General features: G+C 40.2%; 2 protein-coding genes across 3 annotated transcripts in view; one reads left to right on the top strand and one right to left on the bottom strand.

Moving 5' to 3' along the window:
- Nucleotides 1-18458, top strand: part of LOC104474368 (DGAT1/2-independent enzyme synthesizing storage lipids) — a 688180-nt gene extending 669722 nt beyond the window's left edge. The window contains exon 6 of one of the 2 annotated variants that reach the window (XM_086740820.1): nt 18130-18458. In XM_086740820.1, coding sequence (XP_086596946.1) covers nt 18130-18156 — 27 coding nt within the window. In that variant the 3' untranslated portion in view covers nt 18157-18458. The remainder of the gene's footprint in view (nt 1-18129) is intronic. The other variant, XM_086740822.1, reaches the window with a different exon arrangement.
- MRPL15 (mitochondrial ribosomal protein L15) lies at nt 10851-22107 on the bottom strand. The gene is made up of 5 exons (XM_010128103.2): nt 21954-22107; nt 18701-18858; nt 15820-15985; nt 15204-15327; nt 10851-14012 (listed from the first exon to the last, which is right to left on the bottom strand). Exons 1-5 carry the CDS (start codon nt 22050-22052, stop codon nt 13675-13677), a joined length of 885 nt encoding a protein of 294 aa, XP_010126405.1. The 5' UTR covers nt 22053-22107; the 3' UTR covers nt 10851-13674.
- Nucleotides 22108-24234: the final 2127 nt, after the last annotated feature.

The following is a 24234-nucleotide window of genomic DNA, read 5'->3' as shown; positions in this document are numbered from 1 at the left end:
CAGGCTGCTGCTGCTCCCCTCCTTGCCCCTGGCCTTTGTGGCCATGGGTGGCAGCCAGCTGCCCGACCTCATCAGTGCTGGTGTTTCAGCAATAAGCCTATTTTGGTGGTTAAATCCCTTTGGGAGATGCCAGGAAGTACCAGCCAGCCGCTCTCTTGAGCAGAAAAACACGCGTTGGCTCCGCTGGCCCCACGCGTAGCGGAGTTACCCCCTCATTTCCCACTGAGTCATACAGACAGCTGTGTTCTCCCAGCTCCAGCCAGGGCAGAAAAGGAGCTGATTCCTCTCCCAAAGAAAATCAGTAGCAAAGAAAGAAGAGAAATTTTTTAGGCAGGTTGAAAATTTGCATCTGCAAAATAACTTTCTGCAAACCATTATTTTCTATGTTTGTCTGAGTGACTGATAAGTCACCGCCAAGTCACGCATGGTGTAAGGGTGAATGTTCATCTCACAGAAAATTAGGAAATTATTTTTTTTTAGTAAAAATCTTTCTCCTAGGCCAATAGCATCTCCCAGTCTTTCTCTGTATTGTTTGTGCCCTGCAATGTCTGTTTCTGACACTGATCAACAAAATCTGTCTCTCTTGCTTAGGCATGGCAAGTGAAAAAAAATGCAGAGCATAAATGGAGACAAAACTGGACCCAAGCAACATGTAAAAATTTAACTTTGTAAACATAATTTGTGTTCAATAGTTGAATAGTTTTGAAAGTTTTAGACCTATTGAAGTGCCAGTAGAAGGTTCTAATTATCAATTTTTTAACCTTAAAGGGCTGTCGACTTTGTATAAATCACACTGCAATTGAAAGTGTTGCTCTTACTACTGTTACAAGCAATATTAAGACCACTGTGACCAAAAAAATATTTGGGGACAAAAAATTTCTGTTTTACTTCTGACAAGATATTTTATGGATTCTATTTAATCATTTCCCTCTCCAGTCAGTACCTTTGTGTGCATCTTTCAAATAGCACAAGGGGCAGGAGACACATGCCCTCTCCCATGGCTTCTGAGCCGCACCCCTGCCTGGCTTCTCTCGCTGAAGTCTGGAAGCAACATTTCATAGAATCATAGAATGGTTCGGGTTGGAAGGGACCTTCAAAGGTCATCTAGTCCAACCCCATCTCCAACCAGATCAGGTTGCTCAGAGCCCTGTCCAACCTGGCCTTGAATGTTTCCAGGGATGGGGCATCCACCACCTCTCTGGACACTTGCTGATGTCTAATAAGAAGAATTCACATTTAAGCCCATCTATCAATTAAGATACCTGAGCCTCCTCTCCCAGTCCGGCTGCTTGTCTTCACAGGCCTTGTGGGACTTTTCTGTCTTTGACACTTCCACTCCTCCACCAAGCAAAGCTGAAACAGTTCAAAAGGCTTCAGAAGAAATGGCAAGGGAGCCAACTGGATACACAGACAGGCAAACACATGGTGTTGCACAACACTTCTTTCCTTAGGAAATCAGACTAAAACACAGGAAAACTTGACTGTAGCATTCCCTGATTCCGAATAAGGGCATCAGCATCTGACTGCACAAGGTTATGGTAAGAAGCCATCATACTATCACACTCCAGGAATGTCAGCTGGCATTAGTGTTAGCTACCAAAGTATATTTCCTTTCCTTTCTGGGTGGACCTGCAGCTGAGCGCTCTGCTACCTACGCCAGCATTGACAGCTCTTGCTCTATCTGTGCCTCCCAAATCTTGCAGCCAAGGGACTACTACTACTGATGTTCCAGAAATACTGTAGACTAGCATCATGCATCCAAGTCAAAGTTTTACTTGACAGCTCTGTAAAGATCACATACAGGGATGGTGTATTTTTGGGCTCCAGGCTGTAGTTTGACTAAATTAGTGGTTTATGTGAACTATGCTTTAAAAAAAAAAAAAGTAGCTAGAGAGTAACTTGCTGACTGGATTTTGACCATCAGTCAAGGGGTAACAAACCATGGTATGTTCACAGTAAATAAGGGACCTTGGTGTAGACTTGTTTTCATATTGGATGTGAAAAAAACAAATAAGGTATGTAATTTAATTGAACCAAACAAATTAGTACAGAGGAGTTAATCAGAACAGAACTGTGTAATGACTCAAGATGACCTGTGTCTTGTGGGATCCATGGACATGTCTTTCATGTGGTCAGGGGCTTGAAGATCATAGGAAGGACAGCACAGAAGAGGTTGAAATGGCCAAAGAAAAGAGAGAAAACATTTGAATCCCAGGAAAACTAAATAGCCTTTAAAGTTCCTCCCATGTCACAATAAATTTTTCATTCATATGACACCTTTATATTCTCCCTTTGACCTCTCTTTCTTTTAGTAAGTGTTTTCTGTTTATTTTAATAATTTTTTAAAATTGCTCAGAAATTCAGTCATTCCTTAGTCAGCACGAAAGATACATCATTATTTAAATGGCACTGTAATGTATAGCTTAGTGCGTGAGCCTATACTTCTCTTTATTTAGACCAGCTGATAAGCCATTACAGGGAAATGGAATCAGGCATTTTCAAAAATTCCTATTTCAAAAAGGAGTAAGTAATACCACAAGCAGAAATCATCATAAACTGTTGGCTTATTCTGATAAAGAATATTAGTTGATAGAGACGTAAACCCAAAGGTCTCTCCCCTATAATGTTTCAATGTAGAATTGTGCATTTCCTTGTGGTTTCCTATCAAAATCAAAACCCTGTCAAACAAATGACCTTCATCAGTGTAAGATCTTAAAGTTTTATCAATTGGAATTTTTATAATACAGTTGTGCAGAATTCAAGTGAATGTGCAGTAGTGAGACATCCTGCGTCATGAGAAGAAGAACTAAGATCAAACACACATTTAGCTTTAACTTTCATTTAACTTGAACTTTGGCTGCAACTGAAATTAGGAAATGCCTTTGTACTTCATATTTGTAAGTGTATGATAAATCCAGTTACATTATTAATAAAACACGAGTAAAATCCAAGTGAATGGTAGAAAAACTTGTAATATGAAAGAGGAAGTGTATGTATAAGTGGCTTAACTCCTCAGATAATCAGAAGTATCACTAAAGCTCTTGCAATTTTGGATACAACAAAATCAGAAGATAAGCTGCAGAGCTGCATGCCGTACTTGTTGGTTCCTACAATACCACAAGCAAAGTTCTGAAAAAGGCACATGAGTCTGAAAGATCAGACTCTTCTTTGGTATGATGGTAGTTGGTCGTATGAGCAGGCAGTTAGGTCTGTGGCTGCCCTGGCTGGGCTTGCCGTTGTTCGAAGAAAGGAAATACAGCTCTTCCCGCATTATCAGGTGGCAGCTGATAGTGAGGTGAGCTCTCTTGGTGGAGAGAAAACTCCTCCCAAACCCCTTGCTAGACCAAAGGGCAGGTCACCCCTTCGGCTCCCGGCACGGCGATCCAGGGTGAGGGGGGCATGCAAGCTGCTCCCCATCCAGGGCATGGCACCAGAGAGGAGTACACAGCAGCACCCACCTAGGTCACGGGCTCTTCATGTGCCATCATCTCCAGAGAGGAAGATGCAGCAGTACCCACTTGGGTCACAGGGCTGTCTATGTGCCACCTTCTCCAGGCTGGGGCATTGCTGAAGGAGTGTTGAGCACAGGGAGTTGCTCTGAGTGATTTCCCCTGGCTGCGCCTGCACACGTTCCTATCTCTGCACCGCTGAAGCTCTACACCACATGGCTTTTTGGAGTAAACGTATGGACCTAGCTCTACGCTTGGGCACCCAGCACTTGGGTACTACTGCTACAAGCATCAGTAGAGCAGCACAGGACTGACAAAGACTACATAGGTTGCCTGAGGTTCTGAGAAGGTTTTCCAGAAGTGGTGTCTACCTGTCCATGGAGATGGAACCATAATAGATGCCCTGCTTTATTCCTCGTAGACCCAAGAAGTTACTTTGATACTGGAGAGCTTTATTTTTCCCTGCGACGCTGCTTTGAACAAAGGCAGGAATCCCGCACTTGTGGTCTGAAATAATGAAAACAATTGGCTTAGTCTGATCAATTAACAAAACTCCCATTACTTAAAAAAAAAAAAAAAAAAGAAAAAAGAAAAAGAAGGAGAATCATTATATACTGCTTTCCTTATAAACTCAAACATCATATTCAAGACCTTCAGGGCCTCCAGTGTTTAGCTTTCAAAATGAAGAATTTGAAGTCTCTATTACTTATACCTGGTCAAAGTCACATTTACTTGTTCTGTAACTTGTTCATAACTGATTATTAGCTTTTCAGTGTGAATGAAATTATCTGTAAGTTTAGCGCTGAATTTTTGTGAATTTTAAAAATAATTATTCAAATTGACTACGCAAATTATTTACCCTTTAACCTTGTTTGTGACCTCCTTCTAGAGAGACACCAAGGACGGCTGCAAACACGAGTGAGAAAACGCAGCTTTCCCTTCAGGCAGATGGTACTAGGTGACAGTTTTGAGACACTCACCGTTGGTTGCACCGTCGCTTTTTTGGGCAGGGAAAAAGAACTGCATTGTATGTGCGTGTTTGGACAGTTTTACTTGTCTCATTCCTAGTGTCACAGCACCATGAGGGGACAGCAGGGCAAGGGCTGGCAGCCCGTCCTGTCATGTTCCACCACCCCAGCCAGGAGCGGGGCAGCCAGGGGCACCAGGGCAGGTGCCTGGCGCTGAGAACAGGACACTGGCTGGTGGGTCAAGTGGGGATGATCAGGCTCAGTGGTGCCCTTGCAGCCCTGGAGCAAAACTGTGAAAGCTGTGATGATGGAAAAAGATAGGCCATTATGATGTGGACTACTCCACATTAAAAAAATTATTCCTGTGTACATGATGTCAGAGCACCTGAATCCCAGACTTGTAGAGAGACGATGGCTATTTGGAGGCTCATATTGCTCACAGACTGCAATCTGCTGCCTCTGATGGAGATTTTTGCCTTGGGAATTTGTAGCTCTCTCTCCAGAGGCCCATCCTATCAGAGGCAGTTAGCAGATTTTAACATACAGAACCCTTATGTTTTCATGGGCTAATTAGAAACATGCCACAGATACAGAACCTGAGCCATACGTAAAGTTCCGAGTCAGATATAAAAGATTATCTGAAGGAAAAAGAGCCTGCCTTTTCCGTTCAACAACATAGGGCTTATGCAAGTTCCTAGTTATTTCATTCAGGAAGAATCAAAGTTTCCTTTCAGCCACAGAAAAACACTGAGCTCTGGCTCTTTGTGTAGCCAAACGCATTGCTAGTAGCAAAGAGTTATGCTGAATCAACCAGAATGGTTATTTCCAATATTTCAAGAAACAGTTATATGACAGAAGACATCTAAAGGACAAAAAATTCCTCCAGTCCTAAGGACTGCTCCAAGGCAGCTTCTTCAGGGCTTCAGTGTAGACTTTCATATGAAACCCATTAACGTGGAGAACCACTGAGAACATCTGCAGTCTACTTTTGGAGTCAGTAATTATTCTTACAAGGAGAAAACTGCTTTGGTTCACATTGAAGGGGCTGCTTCCCCAAATTTATATGACTACTCCTTTTAGTAAAGGTCACACAAAATTCTCAGCAGTATGTTACGCTCTTGGAATGTTAGATAATAAAAGAAAAATCAGAAGCATTCTGGAAGACTCTGTTAGCCGGGTTTTACTCTTTGTCTTTAAAATGCAGTTCACTAAGGCACAAAAAGTATTTCCAGCAGGATCTGCAATGATGGTGGAGCAGGTAGCACTTTCCAGGTGGCAGCGTCATTGTAAGATTCTACCCCTGGTCAGCAGGCATCAGTAGACAGAAAATTCTGCAACTCAGAGAATATCCCATTATGCTTGGGTTTGGATGCTTTAAAACAAGATGAGCAAAGAGAATCCAAACAGCAAGGTCAGCCATGATTTTATTAAGGAAAACCACAAAAGGACCATATTCTGAACTCATTGCTGATGGCTCCAATATTAAGCTTCAACAAGCTTTCAAGCTACCTTAACTTCATCTTTAGAAGAGAACACTAGAAACACTGAAAACAAAGGTTAAAAGTGATGATGAAATAAATGAACTATTCACTGTTAAGTTTAAACCTTCCAGGCTTAGAAAAGTGAATAGCCACTGAACCAGACTCTGGTGATTCCCACAGGAACAAACGCTTCTGGTCACTAGGTGTCAGCCTTGCCTGTACCAGAAGGACACTGGACCTTCTCCCCATCCGTCCCAGTAAGCAGATGCAACTCCCAGCATGATGAATGACCATAGCAGTGTTATAATTTGGGGTAAGGAGCCGAGGAGGATGTTGCTTGTGTGGCATGCTTTATTGACCTGGTAATACGATATTTGTTACCCTCAGGCTTGGATGCTGGAAACAACAGCATGTTTGTTTCATGCCGAGGAGACATGACTGCATGGTCAACTGCAGAGACAGCAGAGCAGTTATGCTCTCAAACAATGAGTACATCAGCAGGGTATAAGCAATGAATCAGTAAGTGTTTTGCAAGCCTCACAGTATTTACTGTTTATACTAAAGCACCAGTTCCTGGAATAATGCCATCACACAAAAATTCTGGCTCCCACTTCTTAAACTTGCTTCTAGTCTTGCTGGATACAGGAACAATGCTTGGAAACAAGATCCCTGCAGGGCTGAAAACTCTAAGGACAACAAAGAAAACATAAATGTATTCTTTAAATGATTTCTTGAATACTTACAGCTCATAACAGTACAGTCAGCAAAAACAAAGAGTAATTAAACACACAGCAGAGTTTCAGTGGTGTTTGCAGATTACTCGTATGGTTCCAATTTTAGAATCTCTTCAGATGGAGACTTTCATCCCTTGCTTCTCATGTTCCCAAGTCTGCACAGATTATCTTTTCTTTCTCTAGGGCCAACTACAGCACCACAGCTGCATGCCATTGCCCACAGTGGCCTGCTGCCACTGCAGTTTCCTCATATGCTGCAAGCAAAGTCATCCAGCTCAGTTGAGAGCAACAGTCCGAACTGGGAAAGCAAGCACTTTTCACAAGAAGCAGCAAAAATGGCTTGACAGCTTTTTACCCTCCATTTTCTTCTTAGGTTCTTTTAATGGGCAGCCAAGCTTTTCCACAATGAATAAAGACAAAATCATAGCATCCCAGTGCTTCGATTCCCTCAGATACATATGAATGAGTGCAAAAAAACCCTGACCCAGATAGAATTTTGCAACACGTTCGCATCCTCCCTTACAGTCATTCATTTCATGATCATTCCACAGTAAACACCTGTCGTTAATGATGAACCTAGAAGGGCTGGACCCTTCCGACAACAACAATAACAACAAAACCCAACAACAAAGTCACAATTAGCCCGGACATTTCACAAGTCCTAGAAGTCAGGGCGGCAGCAATGTCAAGCCAGCCAAGCCCAACACAAAACCAGCAGAATAATATTTTGACTGGAACAGTCTCAAGCCTAGTACACAGCCCATACCCAAACTGCCTGCTGTGGTGATTAGTGCGATTACCTTGCCAAAAAAAAAAAAAACAAACAAACCACAACCACCCAAAACCAAACAAACAAACAAACAAAAACCCCTACCACCAAACCCCCAAAGAAACACACCAAAAAAGAAGATTAATTATTGCCTATGCATGAAAAACCAAATGCATCTATGAAGTTTTAGGGACCCAGAAATGACTGAAAATAGGAGCAATGGCAAGTCAAAATCTGTAGAAAGATCAGTTCCAAGTCCGGCTTTTATACACACACAACACAATCAATCACAGCAGTTGTAAGAGGAACCCCTAAGAGACACCCTGGTCTGCATGTTCTCAGAAGGCAGTGAGATAACATTGTGTTTAAGTATCTCAGTCACCTTCTCTGACCATTGCAAGCACCATTTACTGAAGGAGACACCTCAGAGGACACCTCTCTTCCATTTTTTTTCTCATTTCCAAGTTTAAGCAACTTTCATTTCCATGTTTTGCTTACAGAGGAAACACAATACATCAGAGTCAGTACAAATATCAGCAAGGAGAGCCAAAGAAGGCAGATAGACAAATTTTGAATGCCAATACCAGTGCAGAGCTGTGAACCGGGAATCACACACACTGAAAGTGTCAGTCTTCTCAGTGAGGATGACACTAATCCCTGTATCCTGGAAAAGCTGTGTTCTCCAATAGTTGTAAAGTAATACGGGTCATCTAACTGCCAGCATTTCACCTCTTGTGGCACCAAGATGTCCTCTGACTTGTTTATTAAATTAGCACGCTTATTTTCAAAGATGAACACAACCTAGCACATCAAACTTTTGAAGTTCCCCCTGCTGAGGTAGGCAGTCCACACTGGTGACTGGTGATCCACAAGGAGATCTTCGCACCATTAACTTCAGGTATCCTGGGTCACTGCAAACACAGAGTGGGATTCAGTTCCAGATACTTCCGTTTTAGGTGTATACAGGTGCACTGTTTGTTAAAGCTACCGTCACAGTCAGTGGGGCCTGAGCAATTTAGTTGCTCAGATGTCTGCTTCAGGCTAAACGCAGCGATTCTCCAGGCCCCACTGACTGCATCAATCAGATTTCTACTGAATATGAAATGAGCTGAAATAATTGTCTACATGTGAGCAATGTAAATTTAGACTTGCCTTAATTTTTAAATTAAGACAGTATCTTGCTATACGATTCCAACTTTTGAAGCTCTGGACCACCGATACATTCAACAAAGTAAAGAAAGCATCTCCCTTGTCAGATATTAAGAGCAAATTTATTTTCTTAATTTAAGGTACTCCACACTGGGAGTAGGGCAAACTACACTAGCATCACAAAGAAAAAAAAAAAACAAACCATCCAAAAAACCCCAAACAATAAAGAATTAGTTTACTGCAAATCTACACATCAACTTACTTTTCATAGACAGCTGTGTGTACACCAATCTCTAGCTGTCATTACCTGCCCAAGGAATAACAGCGAAAATATAAACATCAAGAAACAGCAGACTTTCACTTGCCCTTATTTATAGATTAGGAGAATCCTATTATGAAATCAGAATCAACCTTACGGAGTCTGGGTTTCCAAAAGTGCAAGAAGAGACTGATTTGGGCACTGATGCATTGAATGCAAAATTGCCTACCCCTCAAGACTTGTATCTAGTGTGTGTAATTCCGAGTTAAGTGCACGGACACCCTTCTAGGAGCGTTCCTCGACTCTGAGTAAACTCTGAATCTATTACTCAAAGGTTCCTCTAACTTGGTTGATGTGTGCCTTGGAATCTACAAGGTTAACAAGTAAACAACATTGATGTTGACATTTTTAAAAACAAAAGCAACACCAGTCCAGGAAACTCAGGCCACGAAAATCCCCCTCGTATACACAGATGCAGGAATGGTCAACACTTTTCCTGCTGCAGAGGCACATAAAACAACCAGATTTTCAAACCCAGAGTGGGCCAGACAGGATGACACTGTGAGAATGACTGAGCCCTGTAGTTCCCACCACTACAACGGGAGAAGTGAGAAGAGACCTCGGGAAGACGCGGATGCAACAGAGGGAGTATTAACCAAAGGAGAGAGAACAGATCTGAGGAGAGTTTGCTTCCACTGAGAAACCAGTAATTCCTTAGACAATGCTGTATATTTCTACTACAAAAGACCAAGACGGGCCACCTGGGCTAGATGAAGGAGCTTAAAAAGGTTGTAATTTTCCTTACAGGTAAGAATTCTGTCACACTAGGACTTCTAACTACATCTTTTCATAGACTAAACTAGAACACAATAAACCGAAGTACGGACTGCGAGTTATGTAAAACTATTCCCATCTGATCACTGATCAAGAAATAAATCTGCACATGGAATATTAAATTGGCCATTTTGGACAAACTCAGCATCTTTCTTATTTTAGATAAATGTAACACCAAAATATTTATAACACAAAACTCATGCAACAATTTCAAATTAGAGACAATTTTTTACAGAACTTGTGAGTGTTCAACAGTGCAAAATTAGCTTTGTATTAGCATTTTATGTTTTAGCAGTAAACCAGAAAATAATACAATAGCAATGGGAAGCTATCTTCTTAATTGATCACTTCTATATGACTTCCTGGAGCACCAACATCAATTATGCTCGGATGTCAAAACAATGTTGGCACGTTGCCAGCGAAGATCCAGATCAGGGCCACCGATTTATTGCATTTATTCCTTTTTGGAAATCAGTGAATGGTACAGTGAACTTTTGGTTGTTAAACACGAATACTGCACTATGAAGTACAATTAATTAAAAGCCAGTATGTCTTTGTTGTACATGTAGGTAAAAGGGAAATGCATTTATTTTTAACTCGCTTCATTTTGCATCTGCAGTAAGGCACTTGTAAGGGTAGCGTGACTGTTAGTCCACCTTGTAAGAGACAGGTGATTTCTAATTATCAAGTTATGATATAACAAGGTATGTACTCTTCAGAGGCCTCTATTTTTATTTTAGTCTCACATATGTAATCAGCTTTTATCAAGGAACCATTCAAAAGTATGATGTTGTTGATAAGAACTGACATGACTTTCAGTATTTTCTGTCACAAATAAAGTTTCTTTTCCTCAGCTACTCGATAGTGCTTTTCCGGTTACAGCAGATTGGGTGCTTCTTGCTGTGTAACACATTGTTGCATATGAAAAACCCCTATCAAAACAGGATATCCAAAGCAATCATTCATCTTATGAACAAGAAAACATGGTACATATTCCTTAGTAAAGAGAATCGCCTTAGAGCCAGTGCTGGCCTAAGAGTCTCGCATCAGTGAGACTGACTCTCATATAAACAGTCCATTGGGAGGCTGTTTATTATGGATTTATTAGAAACCTTGTCAATAACTTACTTGTGCTTTTGATAATTCTGTATTCAGTTGACAGGAGACTTGTGTTCCTGACGAGATAAAATGAACAGGAAATCCTCTATAGCCTTGTCACTTTTTCATTAGTAAATAAAAATCAGAACAATCATTATAAAATACTAGCTACTGTAAACAGAAGAGAGAAAAAAAAAGGACGAGCATTGCATATTTTAAATAAAGCAACATACAGCCCTTTTTGCCCTCTCTAATTATAAGATGATAAAAGATCACCTTTATAAAGTAGAATGACCGGATTTCGTGGAACGTGGCTGTTTTGGCTCCAAGGTATTTGTAGCGTTGTAGTATCAGAGCCAGGATACAGCTGCCTTGTGACTAAGACGTCGTGCACTGAAAAAGTGCTATCCAATCCCTCGACGTCACCAGACATCTGTTTCCTGTTTTCATTCTTTCTTTCACTGTTATCATTTTATCCAAGTTACCCTTTCACCTGAAAACCATTTAGAAACCTACAGAAACCAGCGCGTGCACGCGTGTGTATATCAAATAAGTTGACTTAGAAAACAAAATTACTGAAAGCAATTTGTTCATTTTAATACAAAGAGCAGGAGTGGAAACAAAGTTGCCTCCCCCCCTCTTCTCCTCCCAAAAATACACAATGATACATAAACACTTTTGTCTCCTGGTCTTCACTAATATGACTAACTTCCTTCTTCGCTTCCAGTTAAGTAGCTTTCCTGTTGAGTACCACCACCTCCACAAAATACAATTGTGAATCGATTCATAAAAACAGAAACATTATGGCACAAATAAGGGAAGGCAATAAATACTCTTCCCCCCCTCCAACTCCTTCCCAAATGGAGGCTGTAGTATTGTAATAACAAAGAGAAAAAAAAAAGTAAAAAAAAAAAGTATTGCTTGTCATTTAAGTTTCCAAACCAACAATCATCAGGATGCAGAACAGGATACATCTAAAGTGAGAAAGTTATTTACTTCACATTCAAGTTAACACTAGCTATACTTTTTTTGGCACACGGTATTATTCTTAATGTGCCAAAGTGTTGTGCACCTTATAAAACATGAATGTTAACACCACTAAGACCAAATTCCTGCTATTCACAATCCAATTTTATATTGGTGTTGTTTTGCTATGTTTCACCTATACTTAAACCACAAGTCAGGAGAATGACCATTACTGATAGCATCTAACACATTAACAACGGACCTCAGAAGCTACAGAGCAAGTTGTCAAAAATTAGTGACCTTCCACTGTAAATCTCTGGATTTCAGATTATTTAATCAGCATGTGAATAGAATTTCAAATTTCAGTTTGTGATTACAGATGCTCATATTACTTGACAAGGCAGTTGGTTGAGCGAAGCAAAAATCTGGGCTGGCTGACAAACACCAACAAAAAATTCATCCGCTTCTTGTTATTTTCTGAAAGAAAAATAAGGTATTTTTTAATGTATTTTTTTTTCCTCCATGAGGCACAAGTGAAATACAGGTGTTATACAGAAGAAACAGGAGATTCTGGCACTCAGATGGCTTCCCCTAGAAGATGTGATGGTTTGGCAGCTACAGGAAACTACAAGTAGCATTTCCAAAGGCACAGGAAAATTGGAAAGCGAGACTTATTCTTGTGTTCTGGTCTTCCGGACTGTTTCCTGCATCCTAATAACCAAATTATCCCTTTTTTAAAGCCAAATTCAGCTTCTACCAAAGTTCATGTAATTATTAAGCATCTCATTAACTTCTGATGAGCCAGATCAAGTTCTGATAGATTAACTTAATCTCTTCGCTCACCTTTCAATTTACTGCTTGGTTCATTATCCCAAATGCCCAATCCTAAGCTTCCATATGACACCTGGGATACTCTTGCATAGCACTAATGCAGTACTCTGGGAAGACTGATGGAACAAACATTTGTTGGAAAATATTTTTCAAGATTGTATCAAGTTGCTGTGATTAAAATACTTTTTCCCATAAAACTAATTTGTTCATAACTTTTCACAACGTTGAAATTAATTTGTCCACTACCACATATACAATCTGTGATCAAGCTGAAAACTGACCCCTAATGGTGCACTTTGTCCATCACATCCCCATGCTCCACAATCTACTCTCACTGCCTAATATTCGTTGACTCTGAACTCTGCTATGCATTTTTATTAACAACATTGCATTTGTGTCTGGACAAGTTTTAAATTCCTTTTGAATAATAAAAGCCACTGATTTAAGATAGTTATCTTTTTTAAAAAAAAAATTAGATAGAAAGTTCTTTTAAACTGCACATCCTGTCTTTCTCAATTCCATCTGAAGGAATAAGACAAAGATCAAGACCTCTCAAGCTCTAGTGCTACTGATGACAGTAGCAAAATCCAAAACATTGTTATGGAATTGAAGAGGTTAATGAATTCTTCTATACTTTGTTATTTCTAGTTGTTTTTAATTTTCCCGATCCAAAAATAGATGGTCTACCTCTTAGAGGTATTCAAGATACCATTTTCTAAAGATGCAATATTATGTAACATGACTATAAAACTAATATTAGTTTTGTATAGCCATGTTTCTGATTTTAAATTGAGGAAATAAAATAATTATTAGGTCAAGTTACTTTTTGGAATCATCCTCTGAAATAAATGCAAAACCAAAACATTTTGTCTGAAAAAACTGCCAAATCATCACAAGAGAAAGTGCCCAAACACACACTTCATGTCAGACTCAACACTGCTTCTAAATGTTAAGACTTTTCATACACTGTATTATGACAACAAAGAAGTTGAGAGTTACACCAAAAGATTACATAAACAAAAATTTATGTTTTGACTAGTACAACAGGAGTCTTAAAGAAAACAAACAGCACTTCATATCCATTATTTCATACCCAGATGTTTCCTGTACACCTGCAGTTGTCCCCAGTCCTGAATTCACGAGCTATAGTATTTTAACAGCTTCTCGTCAGTTGGCTTTAGAACTTTCTTGTCTGCCATGTTTACGATCCATCCTGGAGCAAGACCAAAAAATATCTGTCTAGGATCCTTGCGCATGCTTAACATTTTGAAGAGTTCATCCTTTGTTATGTCTGGTAAAACATAACCGTATTTCTTGGCAAGTTCAAGCCTGGCTTCTGCAACCTTAGATGGATCCGCCAGGTACCCACGATTCCTGGCATCTGTGTAGTAACGGACTAGATCTTCGGGTGGAAGCATTCGCTTTGGAATAGGCTGACCACGCAGAAAAAATACTACTGGCTTACATAAAATTTCTGTGGGCAAACATGAGAGAAAATTAGATACTATACTTTATAATACATATTTAAAGACATTAAATGACATGTCCTCATTTAGTATTTTGTGCTAAATAAATTATTAAACTCTTAGTAAAAAGTATCAAGCAAAAAACCAAACCTTAAGAATATTCTTGTACAGGATAAGATGGTGCTTTACAAGTTTCACTTAAACAACTCTGTTTTGACTGATATTTACAATGACAATCTGGATGAATTGTTACTTTATTATATTTAGAATGCCTACTTTGGAAAGATACACTATCTAAGCTACACGTCACCATTTATTTAAAGGCCTGACTTCCAGGTTAGAAGCAATGCATTTGCATGGCTACCTACAAAGTGTAGAAACAAATGTCTAATTTATTGTTTCCATAAGTATTTTAAATAAAGAATCAATGGCATGTGCACCTATTTAGTCATCATAGGAGACTATCCTCTTCTCCTTAAGTTTTACTGGGTCTGGCAAATTACATTCCATTACTTTTAACCTTAATATTTCAATTATTTTCTGGATTGGAAAAAAAAAAAACTTGTATCGCTGCAGGGTAACTTATTTTGCACACTAAAAATGTCTATTCCTTTTGTTCTCAGCCTCATTCATACATGAAAGCTCCATTATTGTCAATAAAAACTGCATGAATGAATATTAGGCAGGATGCAGCCTCAAGCAAAGCAAAGCCTCATTCTTCAGTGAAAGTGTTCTGAAAACAATAGCCATTTTGACTGTAACGATTCTGAGCTTCTGCAACCTAGCTGTTTCCTTATTTTAACTGGAAAAGTATTTTAAATTAAAAATATAAACATCCACAGTTTAAACCTTTTTTTTTCCTGAATTTTCTTGGGGTTATTAAACACATGAGAGAGTCAGAGGACAAAGCTATTTACAAAGTTACTTGGATTTTTTTACCTGACTCTTTGGTAAATGATTGCTAACACTGGTAGGGCTAAACCAGTGAACAGTTAAAAAAAAGCAAAACTGAGGATTCATTACAGTTCAATGTTTGTATAACAATGTGTTGCTGATGCTTTTAGGGTAGAAGTGGATGATTGTCCAGTATAAACTATGTTTGAAACTTTGATTTGGATCATTTAATCTTCACACATTCAATAAATAAATAAATAAAGATAGATAAAAAGTAGTCAGAAATGAAAAAAAAAACCTCCTACCCAGACTTCTTGGATCATAGAATGATGTTGTTACAACACCTCCATTTTTTTCTATGGTTGCAATTGCTAACTCAGATGCCCTCTGCACTTCAATATTTACTTTTGCTGCAAAGATATCAGCACCCTGTAAATTTCAACACATATCAGAGTAACATTAAAATGAGTATTTTAGGACATACATTTATTCTTCCCTGCAAAGTTGTAAGAAACATTACATACTGCAAAATACTATGATTTGTCTGTTCCCTGCACAAAGACAGGTAACCAAATTGCTTGGGTTGAATGAAAAAAGCATGCCCATCTGAAATATTCATAGATTTCTTTCAGTATATTTTAGTCTTCTGTTGTAAAATACTCGTTCGACCTCTTGTTATGTGCTCCTTAACTACTACTTTTGTAGTCTGTCAGCTTGTAAAACATCATACCGGGTTGGTTTTTTTGCTAACACACAGTGCCCTCTAGTGGACTTATTACCACAAAACCCCCACAGCAAACTAATTTAGAAAAGCAAAGACACTTCCAAAACAGGGGAAGGACAATCTGACAGCCTAGTACGGAAAAACTGAAAACCCAAGGCTTTATACTGCCTGAAGTAGTAAGTGTCTTGAATGCATACCTCCTCCACCAGCTGGACACCATAATCCCTTTTGAGATGTTGCACTGTTACGCCTCTGGCATTAGTGAGCTGCGTTAAGTCAATTGGTTGCGTTGGGTCAACTCTACCCAGATCAATCAGGTACTGCAGCCTCTGAAGACTGAGTGGTTGATACTGACGTCTGAGGCTGGACAGAGAAGAAAAAAAAAACAAACAAAACCACAAAAACAAAACAATGAGAAGTTTACAAAATTTAAGCTTTAGTAGGAACTGGTTAACTGAGATACCATACATTGTATTCCATTTTCTACCTACTCCTAAAACTACCAAGTAAATGTTTAAACCAGACCCATCCATAAGTCAAAATTTTAAGTTTAAATTTACACAAATACAAGACCTAGTTACAGCCCAAGACTCCATTATGCATTCAGGTTTGTTCACACACCCCCACTTCCAATATGACATCAATAATTTTGCTGTTGCTGAGCTCAATCTACTCCAGAATACCTCTCTACCTGCTGAATGGTTTAAGGAAGAAAAAAAAAAAAAAAAAAAAGATTAAGAACTTGAAGTGTCAGCATTTCTTGGTAAGCCAACAAGATTCTAAATAACTGCTATCTTCAAAGTGAATCCAGCGTGGTAGCTTCACTGATAGACTCAGAAAATCTGATAAAATATACAGTCAAAACCAAATATACCCTCCCCTCCCATAAAAATCTAGCCAAATACTATCAATCAAACCCTGCATAGCTATGCTCCTGCATAGCTTGCCTGTATCCAGCAAGATTTTTCCAGTCAATTACCGCTGTACCCGACATCTCACAAGGACTGAATGAAATCTTCCTCAAAATGCCATCAAGGGAGACAAATATTGAGAAAACACACATTAACCCATACCTCCCAAAGAAATCGCAATATTTTGTCACTAGCCATCAGTTTCAGCAAAATTCACTTTTGCACTTTATGAAGTTCTAACTTTACTACAGAAACCAATCCTTAGAATAGCTTTCCCCATCCCAGTGTCTATGCCTACTGCACACCATTTATGTGGATGCTCAAAACCTTCTAATACAACCAGTTTAACCGCTGCTATTGGAAATCTGTGAACAGTAGCAGAAAAACTGAAAAGGTTATCTTTGCTATTGGCAAGCAAAGTAAGACAAGCAACAGGGTTTGCACTGTCAGTTTCTAACAGAGCAAAAGTTCAAGAAGTAGAGGAACACCACTGCAGACAGAAAGAGTGAGGTGAAGATAAACAGGCAGAGACATTGTTCAGCATGCTCCCATCCTCCCAGGACAGTTTCTCTCAAGTGCACTTAGAATGTTCACCAGAAAAACATTTACAGTAGCCTGGCACTGAAATTTTGCCAACAACACTGAAAAGAAATTACACAGCACTTTTTTTTTTGTTTCCTCGTGCCCTCAGAGATGGTTAAAAGGGGCAAGATACTATTAATTTCTTGTCACTGCGGAAACTTGGATTTTTGCTGTTGATTATTCACAAAGTTGTGACCACTATAAACAAAAGCAGCTCAGTGCCTGCATTCTGCAGCATTTCCTTTGCTGGACTGAAGATCTACGCTGTCTCTTCAGCTATCAAAAGTGCTTCTCATTTACTCCTATAATAAGTTAAGCAAAGAGGAAGAAATGACAGTACTTGGAAATACAGTTTGAATCACACTTCAAAACTAGTAAGACTGACAGAGAAAACCTCTGATAATCCAGACAGGGCTGTAGGTTACACTGCATGCATAAAGAACGGAAATATGAAAATGCACAGCTATTTGATAAAGTTGCAACAGCAAATGAAACATAAAAGCAAACTATAAGTTTAACAATTCACAAATAAATTCACATAAGTCCTTTCACTCTTGAACTGTCTGCTACATGTGGCATGTTTTTGTTACTACTGCCTATAACAACTTCTGTATCCACACAATGCCTTCATGACATACCTAAAAGCAACAAAATGGTTAGTGGTTAAGGTTAACATACATGCTATCTTAGCAAACAAAACTGACTTTAAACAACAAAAAAAAACCAAACAAAAATATTTGTAATTGTCAATATCATCAGGGAAATCAATAAAACACTGGCATACAGAGCTCCAGCTAAGAACAGTGACTGGTTAGAAGAATAATTTTAAACATTAAAAAGCCAAAAGGAGGACATGGAACAAACAAGCACAATGTAAAAAGGAGAAGGAAGTGTCAAAAAAGGCAGAACGTCTGAGGAGAACAGCTGTGACAGATGACTTAAGGGCTTCATCCAATAGACTTGATATTAAAGAGCTTGTTAAGATCCTAGGTGGAACAGATGGAGTGCAGACAGACAAAGACTGCAGTGTTGCAAGGCTAAAAAAGCCATGAAGAGAAGCAGAATTGTTTGGCTAGCAGCAGATTAGAGCTTCAGGTGAATAAAGCAAAGAGAAATAACAAAGCAAGGCTTTGGATTACACTTCCATGCCCAGCATCTTCAGTAGAGTCAATGGGACTGTTCCCAGTCAGTTCAACAGGTTATCTGCTGTGCAGACAGGCACAGTGAGAAACAAGCATGGATAGAGGAGCAATCCAAGAGAAGAAATGCACTCAGCTGTAGGAGGAAGGGTAAACTGCTACGTATGAGGGATTGTGCAAAGAAAAGGGTAAATAAACAAAGCTTTAAAAAAAAAAAACAAAAAAACACCACCAGAAAATAAATAAATTTAAAAAAAAAAAAAAATCTCACAAGAAATGTGAGATTCTGCTGGTAAGGAAGCTAACAACCTGAGAGGAATTTCTCATTCTCAGTGAATCCTGTTTTGGCATAGTAGATTCTGGCTTCAGGAGAAAGATCAAAAAAGCAGACAATGATTAATTTCTGAGCAAATGTGAAAAAAAAAACAAAAACAAAAACACCTTACCTATGTCCATCATTAAACCCGTATTTTGGTATGGCCAAGTAAAATGGAGTTTGACCACCCTCAAAGCCTAATCGGGGGCGATTTCCTCTCTGTCGTTCTCCTTTGTGACCTCGACCGCACTTCCTACCTCTGTATCTTCCACGGCCACGTCTTCTCTCCTTGAAAACAATCAACGATATATTTAGCCAACCACTTTGGAGACAAGTATCTATAAAACATAAGGTTTCAGAGATATAAATGACTGAACAAAATGCTGATTCTTGGGGAAAAAATTAAGAGATATCTCTTTTCTAAGGGGAAACAGTCAAAAAAGCAGCTCCAGGCAGACAGTCTGAAAATAGTCTGAAAACAGGCAAATAGTCTGAAAGTTTACAAGAACACATATTGTGATAAAAGGAATACTAGTATTTAATCCTACCTCTTAAATCCTGCACTCTCCAAATTAGAGAATTTTCCTGAACTGATTTCCCGATATTGATATTTCCTCCTATTTCATTAAAAAGTTGCTCAGAAGTTTTCCAACAGACAATGAAAAAAGAAATTTTTTTAAAAAGGGAAAAAAAAAAAATCAATTCTATTTCAAGGGGCAGAGGAAGAGACTTTATATGCTATGCACACATATAATTCTTTTCATGGACTCAGACTTTCTAAAGAGACTCTGCAGTTGTTGCAATTTCTACTGACTACAAACCAAAAGAGAAGATTGTATTTTAAACCTTTATTATTTTTTAAAATTGAGACTGTGATACTAAGCTATCAGTTTCCTGAACACTTTAAATTGGCATTGCACCCAAAAGTAGCAGTTCAGCAATCCTCTTGCACTCACCTCCTACTTGTGCCAGCAGAAGCACTTGCACAGATAAATGGTTAACGGGATCAAAGAGATAAGCAAAGGTAAAACCTTTTTTTTTTTTTTTTTTTAATTTCAAATCCAGGTCATTTGGACCATTACAAAACAGTCAGTAAGCAAGGGTGGAAAGCAGCTGGGAGCAACTGCTATTAAATGCAGCGGTGCCAGCTCACTCTGACCTAACTAATATTTTTTTTGTGTGTGTGTGTAAGGTGACTTCATTTAATTCATATACTGAAGAATTTGCAGCACTGAGGCTCATTTTTATTTTCTCATGCTTTGTCAGGGATAAGACAGAGCCACAAGCTTCAGAATCCTTGCTGCCATGCTGCATGGGGTAGAGTTCACTGTTCAGCTCCAAGAGGCACAATCACACCTGTGCACCGCTTTGATGGATCCATTTGATCTTACAAGGTTTTCCCATTCAAGCTAACATTCACTGGAGTGTGAATGCATGTGGAAGGAGCAATGTCATGTTGCTAACTAATCTCATACCTGCACAACACAACTCACACATTTGCTATTTTCCATTGTGTTCCTCACGGGAGGACGTAAAGCAAAACACTCTGAACAGTATTTGTGCTGTTTATGAGCTAACTTTGGTTAAGTCACAGCGTAGTCACTGTTAGATTAATAATAATAATGTAAATAATTCATTATTAAAAAAAACTATAGTAAGCTTCTCCAATTTCTCACTTTTTTTATTCAACACTGAGATAGCCAAACCTCAAGCATCCCTAATCCTACAATCACTCTATGCAGTTAGACTGCAGCAGAGAATATTGAGTGAAACTCAGGTCTGAAAACTGCTCGTAACATCACAGTATTTGATTATCGGCCTAACACCACAAGGACATAAAATTTGATGTTCTACACTCTTTATTGTGTCTCCAAGTTTTCCAAAGTTATGGAGCACTGGTTTAGTTCCCTGCTCTGGCTCACCACACAACCTCTAGTAGCAGCACAAAATACACAGCAGGTGTGAGCACCTGGAGAGAGGACACAGCTGGCTCACCCTTTCTGGCAGTTGCCCATACGCACACCAGCTTACACGCTGACTTTAGTTAATACAAATACATCAACAATATCTGATCACAAATGGAATGTAATCAGAACATTGACCAGATTTTAGATTGTTAAAGGAGCCAATCAAAACTTTTTTTTTTCTCCCCTGCAACTTCTGTTTGTAAAGTCAAATGCTCTTAAATCTCCTTATTTGAGAACTTCACTGATCACTGAATAAGGCTGTCAGGCACCAAAAGAAAAACACCAGAGAAACAGAGCTGAGGTCACTTGTGCAAACTCTAACTGAAAGCAAACAGTTAGAATAATATGGGGAAAAATGCTTATTTCCTATATGCAGTTGCAAGTTACTGGCTGAAGACAGAGTGAGCAAACAAAAACCTCTATTTTCAAAACTAAAAGGTGTTTTCCTAAACCCAACAGCTAGCTTGAAAGACAAAAAGTCCTGAGACCAAAGACCAGCAGGAAAGCATCAGTTCTAGTAAACCTCAAGTTCAGATTATCTCATAACTTCTGGATGCTAAGCCTGAAAATACCATTTGGAAGCCAGGACTATTTTGAAAAACGTTAAGAATCACCACTCCAGCCTTGTACAAGGCTGCTTCTTTCAGCTTTGCTTGATCCTGGCCAAGCTGGATGTTCACAGCTCTAAATGAAGTAACTTGACAGAACCTCAACAGCTGCAGGGAGGAGGAATTTCCATTCTCTTGTCTTGTCACAGGTCTAAGGGGTTACAACTATGTAGCACTTGTCAGCTCTGCCGGGATCCCTAGGGAGCCTTGAGCACAGGGCAGTGCTGCTTGGTGCTCCCTGTCAATTCTCTATTCCGATGACTCTAGCCCTTGAACCTCACCCCCTGTTCCCTAACACTTCCCCTAAACCAGGTGGGTTTCTTCCTGGTTTCTCTTCTTTACGCCTCTATCACTTTACAAGCGACAGAGAACACTCAGTTTTGTTTTCAATGAATCAACAGTAACAAGAAGCACTGGCTGGCATCACAGTCCTTTCCATTCTAAGCCTTTTCAAATGTTATTACTCCATCCTATAAATACTCGGTATTCCATACTTTTTTACTGTTTCTGCCTGCCCCCCAACGACGGCCTTGCGCTTTAGCGAGGGCCACTCACCAGCCCGTTCTCTGTAGGGACAGCCACACATGCCGGCTAGAAGACAAGCCAAGGGCAAGAACAGGGCCAACAAACACAACATTGCCTCTCACTCCTCCGCCTTCCCAGGCCTGCTCTGTCCGGGCCGCTCTCCCAGGCCTGCCGCAGCCTCCCCAAAAGCTTTCTCACAGCCTCCGAGGCAAACGCCGCCGAGAGTCCTGCCGCCGGAGGGAAAGCATACCCGCAACCCACCCGACCAGCTACAGGCACTCACCTGCTTTTTGGAGCCTGGACTGGGCCTTAGGTTGGCCAGACTGACCCTGGGCAGGGACCGCAGCAGCTCCAGGGCCTTGCTCCCGCCATTCCCGCTCATGGCCGCTCACCTCCCAAGGGCGGCAGCGACGCGCTCCAGGGCGAGCCTGCTTTACGGCAGAACCGTAAATCGCGCCTCCCGCGCCTTCCCGACACTGTTGCGCAGCCTCCCGCGCCGGCTTCAACCGACGTTTTTACTATTTTAATCTAAAAAGTGTGCCTACTGGAAAATCGTACAGCCGTTTTAAGTGCTGTATTGGTCAGGCGGGAAGGCAGCTGCCCTCTGGGGCAGGGGTTGCAGGATGTAGGCTCTAGCGGAGCGAAGAACGGAACGAGGGAGGCTGCGCTGAGGGGTGAGGGAGCAGAGAGGCCGCGGGGAAAGTCAGCCGGTACTTCCCACGGTAACTTCAGTCCTGAAACCTCCGTTTGACTAAAACCTCCTTCCCTGTTGAATGTCTGCTTCAGATTACACCCTGGAGAAAAGGCGACGCAACAGCTCTGCCAGTTCTGAGCGTAAATGAGGGCAAAACGGAACTTGGGTCACAGAAATTAGTGAGTTTCAGTAGGAAATTGGTATAGCTTCTTACCTCCTTCAAAAAAAATTAATAAAAATTACAGTGTGGCAATAAACATGAAATGCTGTTTTGCACAACCATCTGAGTCCATTTCAGCCACTTGGATAGGGAAAAATACATAGTTTACAGCATGCTTTGCCTTGCAAAGCTCTCACTACTTTAAACAGAACCTTGAAATTAGGTAGAAAAATATCACTCATATCTCATCGTTAAAAAGACAGACAACTTGCAAGTCTGTGAAATATTCATAATTCACATGTTTTCAGCAGTTCCTTCAGGATTGCAGAAGCTCGGTTCCTCGATCGTTTCTCTGTCACCAGCAGACAGCCCCATGCCCGCGCAGGCCACCCCGCCACTGTGTGACCCACAAACGCTGGGAATTCAGGCAAGATCATTCCATCTATGCTGATTAAAAGATTAAAAGTTTGGTCTAATTACGAGCAGACGTCTGATCTCCCAGGCTGGAGGTTCATCAGCAGGCCACCTCACAGAAGTTACATTTACGTGGCAAACAGCCCAGTAGCGAGGGAAGACAGAACTTTGTGTCCCAAAAGGATGCTCAACAGCAAGAGTCAGGTGCAGCGCACTTGATGAGCACCTGACATAACGTGATGCTCCTGATCTTTTAGGAATCTTTTATGCATAAACTATATTTTCCTAACAGATTTGGATCGAGTACAGGAGGCAAGAACACACAATAAAATAGAGATAAATCAAAACATAAAAAGCTACCTGTGAAAATAATGCAAGTTTAGCAAAAATAGGGATTCCCTGGCATAAATACTACATACCAAAGCAGCCTGACAATCATGGCAAAAGAGGTTGTGTGTTTAGTGTTATACAGTTGGTGCAAAGGCTTCTCCAATATATTCTACGCAGCCACACTGATAAAAATACTAACGTTGTTGAGCTAAAGCTTTGTGAAAAAAACATCCCTGCCTGGTCTGGAACATGCCAGTGGGAAGGATGTGAAAAAGAAGTATAGTGTGCACTCAGCTGCTGCTCGAGCTGCCAAAAAAAGCATCCATGTTAGCCAGACACCACCCGGCAAATACAATGAGTAGATTGACTTTCTGGGAGGAAATATCTGACAAAGATGTATGGAACAGAAGACAAAGAACAAAGTATTTCATTTTGATAGAAATGTGTTTGCCATACTTCTGCGGAGTTGGTGTAAGTATTCGGAATGGACTGGAACGATCCAGTAATTTCAATGCAGCGTGCCTGAATAGCCCCATGTATTTCCAGATGAATAAAGATCATTGACTCATTGGCTGTAAGCCGAGAGATTTAATTCAGTGATGAAGGCATCGGATCTGATGAGGACAAATGAGCTCTGTCTAACAACGCTCTGTTTGCCGGTTTTCCCGTTTCCCATGACCTACTGGTTTATGTTTACCTACTGAAGAATACCGTAACTCCCCATTTTCCCTAACCCTTATAGTACCGCATAAAAATGATTTTTACAGGAAACACTCAAACTGTAGACACGTACAAATTATACCGTAAAAGCGCGGTATCGCCTGGCAGGTACATCTGGCTATTCGAAAGGTAGTTTTAAAGGTGAAAGACGCTTCAAACTCTTTGAAACCCCCCTGGAACCCGAAGACAGAAGCGGCTTTTGCAGAGCCCGGCGTTCAGCCTTCTCCCCCTCACAGCACGGCAGCC

Source organism: Chlamydotis macqueenii, chromosome 2, assembly GCF_036417535.1.
Source record: "Chlamydotis macqueenii isolate bChlMac1 chromosome 2, bChlMac1.mat, whole genome shotgun sequence".
NCBI lineage: Eukaryota > Metazoa > Chordata > Aves > Otidiformes > Otididae > Chlamydotis > Chlamydotis macqueenii.
The sequence above is the reverse complement of the archived record's forward strand: the minus strand, read 5'-3'. Positions and strand labels throughout refer to the sequence as shown.